The sequence below is a fragment of the Myotis davidii genome, unplaced genomic scaffold (assembly GCF_000327345.1).
Source record: "Myotis davidii unplaced genomic scaffold, ASM32734v1 scaffold478, whole genome shotgun sequence".
Taxonomy (NCBI): domain Eukaryota; kingdom Metazoa; phylum Chordata; class Mammalia; order Chiroptera; family Vespertilionidae; genus Myotis; species Myotis davidii.
The window spans coordinates 1,855,012-1,862,398 of record NW_006289570.1 but is presented as its reverse complement, the minus strand read 5'-3'; the positions used below and the strand labels follow the sequence as shown (position 1 = coordinate 1,862,398).

The following is a 7,387-nucleotide window of genomic DNA, read 5'->3' as shown; positions in this document are numbered from 1 at the left end:
CCTGCTGTGTGCAAACACCAGCCATGAGGCATTGGTGGGGGGCGTTTTAATTGGAACATCTAAAAGGTACCATCAATGAGTACAGGAAACAGCCACACAGCCAGTAAGTCCATTCATATAGCATTTCTTCATTGAGAAACCATTTACTGAGCATCTAGTATGTGTCATGCTCTGTCTTAGACCCTAGAACAGAGTTAAGTCAGACCAGGCTCTGACTGCAAGGACCTGCTGGTGTAGTTGAGAGAGACAGACAGGAAGTAAACTACTGCAACACAGAGAGTCTGTGTTACAGAACCCTCCTCCTCCTGGCAACCCTAGACAGTCAGTCCTTTGAAATGCTGTGTTTGCTCTGGCCACAGGGCTTTTGCATTCTCTGTTCCTTGTGGGTGCACCACTCCAACCCATCCTTTAGTTCTGAGCTTTAGCATCAAATCCCCAAGGAAGGCCTTCCTGATCTTCCTCTTTATATCACATCCCATTACAGAATCTCATAGCACCACACATATCCTTACATTTTAATGCCTGCTTCTTTAGAAATCAGAATTTCCTGAGCATAGGGGCTTTCTCTCTGCGGGTATGAGGTTGTTTCCTTCACTACTGGGACCCCAGTTCTTTGTACAGCCCCTGACAAATAGTAGATGCTTATTTAATATTGGCTGAAATAATAAAGCAGGACCAATTTCTTCCCAAGTCTGAATGAGTTGGGGTGGGGTGGGGGTCCACCAATAAACACTCACAATTGGATATCTAAGAAGATCCGTTTCTCCTCCCCAACGTGGATCTTCCAGATACAATCTTCACCTTCCGCATACGGCTCTGGCCAGTTCGGGGACAGCACTACCCCAGCCACAGCAGACAGCTCCCCACCACACATGGCTGTAAAAGACATAGACAGACACACTTTATTTATAAGGAAGTCACTATGGCATAGTGGTTAAGAGCATGGGCTATTGCCCCACCAGCATGGCTCAGTGATTGAGCATCAACCTACAAACCAGGAGGTCACGGTTCGATTCCCAGTCAGGGCACATGACCAGGTTGTGGGCTTGATCTCCAGTAGGAGGTGTGCAGGAAGAACTGATCAATGATTCTTTCTCATTCTATATAATAAAAGCCTAATTGTCAAATTGTTCCCTTGACCGGGAGTTCGACCAGGAGTTCAATAGGAAGTTCAACCAGAGGGCAGGGCCAGCTGGCCAACCTCCCACATCCCCCTTCCCCTGGCCGGACCAGACCCCACCCGTGCATGAATTCATGCACTGGGCCTCTAGTTATTAATGTGTCTATGTCTCTCTCGCTTCCTCCCTGAAATCAATAGTTAATATATATATATGTTTATATATATATATGTGTGTGTGTGTGTGTGTATATATATACACATATATCTCTATATGTATATGTATACATATATATGTATAGATATCTATCTATCTATCTATCTTTTTTTTTTAAAGAGTGTGAAGTTATACAGCCATGGCTTGCCATGTTCGGTGAACAGGTGCCTTCACCTCAGGTTGTCCACACACGTCTGTGGGGTGATTAAATTAGGGCTGGCCACCTGCCTCCTCTAATGGGGGTTGGCGAAGACAAGTCTATTGTTCTTTCAGGACCAAGGACAGAGCCCACAGGACTGAAGGAAGCCTCAATAGCCAGTTCTTTCTTGTCTCAGGGTCAGTAGTGGCTAGACATGGGGCATTCAGGTCAGGTGGACCCGGATTTGAGCCTTGCATCTGACATCAACACACTGTGGACAAGGCAGGTAACTTCTTGGAGTCTCAGTTTCCTTTCTCTGTGAAGCTGGGGTAACACCACTGGTGACGTCACTGGATTATTCTGAGCATAACTGAACTCATGGGTGTCGAACACAGCACAGTGCCTGGCACGAGGTAAGTGCTCCGTAATTCATCATTAAACAGCTGTGAAAGACCCCGACTCTGAACTGGAGGCAGAGATATGACCATACCTGGCGCCTGGCCCTTTAAATTCCACTCTGTGTTTACCGCGTTGGAAAGTTCTCAGTGTGGCAGAGGCCAAAGCACCAATAAATTCCGCTCTGTTAAACCAGCACATTTAATACAGAGATCAATCCCTCACCATGCGGGGCTGTTATTTCACGCCAACCACCATCCAGGTGGCGGCTGCCAGGAGCGAGGGTTCTCTTCATTACTCCCAGGCTCCGCAGGGATCCAGGCTCGGGTGGCTCAGCCGCCCTGAATCTGGGAAAAGGGGAGGGCAGAGCACTGGGGGCCTGCGTAGAGGAGGTCCTACAAGCCAACGCTGTCTCAGAGCACAGGGAGACCTGAGTGCCATTCCCGCGCCTGCCAGTTACCCTCCTCGTGTCCTTAGGCATGTCACTGGGCAGCCTCAGTTTTCTCCTCTATAAATGGGGCCATAGGAAGGGTTGCAGTGAGGATTAAATCTGGTAATCACATACAGCCCTTGGCAGAGTGCCTGGAGCACAGGTTTTGCACTCATATTAACAACTGCCATTATCACCATTACTAATAATTGGGCTCAGGACTGCTGGGTTGGGGGGTGGTTGTGCACTGCACAGGAATACATAACGGAGGGGGCGCATAGGAGCTGAAATCTATGTAGATATCTTGTCACTAAGCTGCACACTGTGGAGTCTGTGCCTGGACAAAGAGGCACCTATTAAAACTGATCAATTTTCATGATAAATATTGCATATCTAGTATTATTACAGTTATCTATAATAATAAAAGCATAATATGCTAATTAGACCGGACGTCCTTCCAGACGAAGCTGGCACTGCGAGGGAAGCCCAGGTCCCGGGTGCCAGAGGGAAGCCGGTGCTGGCAGCCTGGGGAAGGAAGGCCTACTCTTGCATGAATTTCGTGCATTGGGCCTCTAGTGTTTTTGTAAGACAAGTCACTTTTGCATAGCAGGTGGGCTGGAAGGAAGGACATGGCATTGGGGGTGATTTTACCTAATGGGTAATGGGACTGGGTGTGGCTTTTGTCTTTCCATATTTTCCCAATGACCTTTACTGCTAATCAGCTATGTTGATGATGTTGGTTTTTAAAAATTGACATTGCACTGAGACTTTGAAAGTCTCTTCTAGGTCTATGTTTCAAGGATTACAGGAACCGAAAGCCATTCACTGAGAAATGGTTTAATGACATGGTGCTTGTGCAATAATTTTGATTTTTATTTTTGTTTATTAAAAAAAGAAAAAAGAAAATTTATCAATTTTGCCCTAGCTGGGTAGCTCAGTTCGTTAGAGCTTTGTTCCGATATGCCAAGGTTGCAGGTTCGATCCCCCGTCAGGGCACATACAAGAATCAACCAATAAATGCAAAAATAAGTGAAACAATAAATCAACATCTCTCTCTCTCTTTCTCGCTCTCTCGCTCGCTCTCCCCTTTCCTTACTCTAACAGCAATCAATCAATAAATTTTTTTTAAAAATTGTCAATTTTGAAATTTTTTCAAGGACAAGCAGCAAACCTCACCCAAAGGACAGGAGTCCTGGAAAGGGTTCTGCTCCTAAAATTGGTAAGTAAGTGGTGACAGGCCTGTAACCATTCACCTTGCTTTTTCCATCTGGGGGGTGGAGGTCCCCGGGAGCCCCAGGAGGCGGGCGGTGGGCCACTCACCTCTGCACAGGGGCTCTGTGTCATTCCAGTACGGGTCCCGCACGTTGACGCACTCAATGACGGCCGGGCCCTGCTCCAGGGAGTGGCCGGGGTCGCAGGTGAACTCCACTATGGTGCCGATGTTGTAGGTCAGGTCGGATGTGGTGAAGTTCCCATTCTGAATGTAGGGCTCGTAGCAGTGGCCTTTCTCAAAGGCTAGGGGGGGGGATGCACAGGGGGCGGCAGCTCAGATGAGTCCGGGACGACTCCCAGGCTGCTTCTCAGGAAGATGGACCCTTCCTGACTTTCGGGGACCAGACCCTGTGATCTGGGCCCAGTGGCCATTCATTTGGCGTCTTGGGGTCTCACTGTTTTTCACATTTAAAATAGAACTAAGACTCTCTGCCCTCCCAACCCTGCAGCGTTTTTGTGTTTAAATTCCTTTTTCTGTCCCATATGGGTTCTTCCCATGTCCCATAACTAAGAGCCCTGATTTCTGCCACTTGAAACCGTAAGTCTGTCTAAGAGAACAGAAAGTTCCCCAAGGGCATCCTTTCTTAAAGGGTCAGGGCTGAGCAGGAGAGGCTCTGGCTAACGATTCTTGGCGGAAGGGGTGGCTGGACCCTGAGAGGCCTCACTGAGTAGAGCGAGCTTAGGGATCCAGACTCAAGCCGGACAGAGCCTTATCTCCCTTTTCTTCTAACTCAAGCTCCCTCACCTCAGTGTACTCACCTAAAAGATAACACCTCTCACGTTACAGTGTGGCAAACATCACATGCACACGGGCATAAGACACTGGGCGCAGAGTAAGTGCTCAGTAAGTGGTGGGTGTTGCTACTACAAATCCAGGGGTCAGTTTGGTCACAGGGTCTCCCCCATCTTTGGACAGCCAGGTTTCTACCTCCCAGGACCCAGCCCCAGCCCGGCCATGCTTTCCCTGATCCCCCACCACCACCCCAGGAGAGGGGGAGGCCCCCGTGCTCCCTCACCCTCGAACCGGATGTTGAAGGATGAGGCTGCCCGCGCCTGGTCGGACGTGAACTCGATTCGGATGCTATTGCCCTCGCTCAGCAGGCCCTCGAAGGGGACGCTCTCGGTGTGAAGGGAGTCATAGAGAAGAGCAGACTTGTTGGTCAGCCCGCTGTAGACCATCATCCTGGCAGTGGGAAAGGAGAGGAGGGCCCCTGAGAGGTCTTCTCGGGGTACCGACACAGCAGCCGGAGGGGTGTGCATGAAGCCCCTCTCATTCCCAGATTTAAATCCCAGCTCGGCCCCTTACTAGCCCGGACAAGCTGCCCTACGTTATGGAGGCTGTTTCGTGTTCTGTAGAAAGCTTGTCCTAGACTCATGGATTGATTCTGAGGTTATAGGGAAAGCGATGTGTATGATGGGCTAAACCAAGCTAATTAATTGATACTGATTAATTTATACCCAAGAGTGAGGAGGGACCCCTTCACCGTCTTCTGATCCCTGCTGACTCTGTTGTATCTTGGGGGCCATGCCCCAGGAATCCTCTTTCAAAGAACTAAAGCCTTTGACAAAGGAGGTCACTCTGGGGGAAAACCTCAAGGTCTCAGAATCTTGGTTGCCTCTTCATCTTCCCCAAATAGCAATTTTCTAGTTAGGTTCTTTCGAATGTCTGAAATAGCCATACATTTGATCTCAAAACCATATGTAGTCTTAGTCAAATGGGTTTGGAAAATGCTGGGTTAAATAGAAATTAAACATCTTCTTCCTGCAGGACTTGTCGGTGCCTTTGCTGGCTAATGCACATTAGTACCTTCCAAGACAGGGATAGGGTATATGGTGTCTCCCAAACATGTCTGACCAGAGAACCCACCTTTCATGCTGCATATCATGGAACTGGAGTTTAGAAAGACTTCATTTAAAAAAAAATATGAATCCTAGGAAGACTTCATTTTTTTGGGGGGTGGGGAAGGGTTATCTTTAAACCTTTCTTCATGCCCATCCTCTACTCAAAAGCCTTCCGTGGTTCTCTTGAAGCAGTCGGGCATTCAAAGCCCTTCAACATATGACCCCAATTTATATTCTCTGCTTTTCCCAAGGTTAGATCAGGTCCCATTTCCTATCTAGCGCTAAGCTCTTGCAACTTAAATATTGTGTTATATTAGCTTTTTCCCCCTCGAGCAAATATATGGAATGAATAACATTTAATTGTTCCTTTCTTAGCACAACAAGTGTTGCACTGTGTGCGTGTGTTGACTTTTAAACCCCCTGAACCTCTAAAAACTTCCCTCCCTATGGACACACTTGAGAACTGGTGGTTGTCAGCTCCTACCTCTGCAGATCTTGGCAGGGCCCCATAGAAACCACCAGTGACGCTACAGTGCCAGCGTGGTGGCTCACTGACCATGACTTCAATAACTTTCAGAAAATGCTCATTTGATTGACTTTTTTTTCTTCCTGCCCACATTGTGGTCTATAAAATGCAAACTTGGTTTACCCCTGCTACCACTCAGACGAGGCAGAGCCAGGGTCTACGTTTTAGAACGTGTCCTTTACCCAGAGTTCCCAGGTTTGGCTTCTCAATCAGTCTCCAGAAGGAAAGAATGGGAATCTGTTTTTCAAGAGTCCCCAGACTTTTAAAGAGTCATTCAGATGCTCCCAAGATGCCCCATTCCTGCACCCTACAGTTAAAGCTGGGACTTATTGGTATGGAGTTGTTCAGGGTAAAGCTGGACTACTTGGCGGTAAGTGGACTCAAGATTGGGTAAGTTACTAGTTGTTGGGTGTTTTCTATAAGAATCCCTTCCCACCCAATGAGGTTAATGGTCTTGGTTTGAAATGTCAAAGAAGCCCAAACACTATAATTCTAAGATCACAGTCTGATCCATCCACCAGTAAATGCTGTCAGCACCCTTCCCATATCCCGTCAGCACTCAGGGCTCACAAATTTTATGCTGGATTTTTATCCAAAGTCTCTGACAGCCAGCCAGCTTAGTAGCTCCAAGGCTGGAAGGCAATGCCAGGGAGTTTGTGTGCCCAGGAGCATCCTTCATCCAGTGATGGATGGGGTGGTAGGTAAGTAGCCCAGCTCCCTGCCCCTCCAGAAGGATCACTCTGACAATGCTCAACACAGTTTCCCAGGATCCCCAGTGGACAGAGCCCCACGTGCCCACACAGCCACTTGCTTATTAGTGCATCCTGTGCTGACTCCCTTTCCTCCTTGCTCACCTTCTCATGCCTCTACCAGTATATTCTAGGATCAGCTCCCAAGTCAACGACTTCTCCTCACATCCTTGTCGCATCTCTGTTTCCAAGGGAACCAAACCCAAGACAGCAAGCCTAAGCAGCTAAGGTCCTAGATTTCAAGAACATTCAAGAATATTCTAGCATAAGGTGACAGAATGCTACAGTGTTAAGATTCTGGCTTCCATGTATATTGTGCAGTGGTTCTCAACCTGTGGGTCGTGACCATCGGAAAACACATATAGCATATCAGATATTTATATTACGATTCGTAACAGTAGCAAAATTACAGTTATGAAGTAGCAACGAAAATAATTTTATGGTTGGGGGTCACCACAACATGAGGAACTGTATTAAAGGGTCGCGGCCTTAGGAAGGTTGAGAACCACTGGCTTAGAGTCTACAGACATGCTCTCCCTTAGATACTGCCTAGTGACTTCTCCCTAGTTCTTTCATGTGCCTAAGTCGAGTTTTTCCATGTCAGCTTCTTACTCTACCAGGAACCTTATAACCTCTAATTTCCCTGTTCTCCATGAAGCCAAGTATGTGACTGGCACAGAGCAGGAGCTAAGAACACTC

General features: G+C 47.7%; 1 protein-coding gene across 1 annotated transcript in view; it reads right to left on the bottom strand.

Annotated features, from left to right (window-relative positions):
• The window catches only part of SEZ6L (seizure related 6 homolog (mouse)-like), a 91,826-nt gene that overhangs the window by 27,797 nt on the left and 56,642 nt on the right, over nt 1-7,387 (bottom strand). The window contains exons 7-9 of the mRNA XM_015562825.1: nt 4,588-4,754; nt 3,620-3,814; nt 738-876 (exon numbers count right to left, since the gene is read on the bottom strand). Coding sequence (XP_015418311.1) covers nt 738-876; nt 3,620-3,814; nt 4,588-4,754 — 501 coding nt within the window. The remainder of the gene's footprint in view (nt 1-737; nt 877-3,619; nt 3,815-4,587; nt 4,755-7,387) is intronic.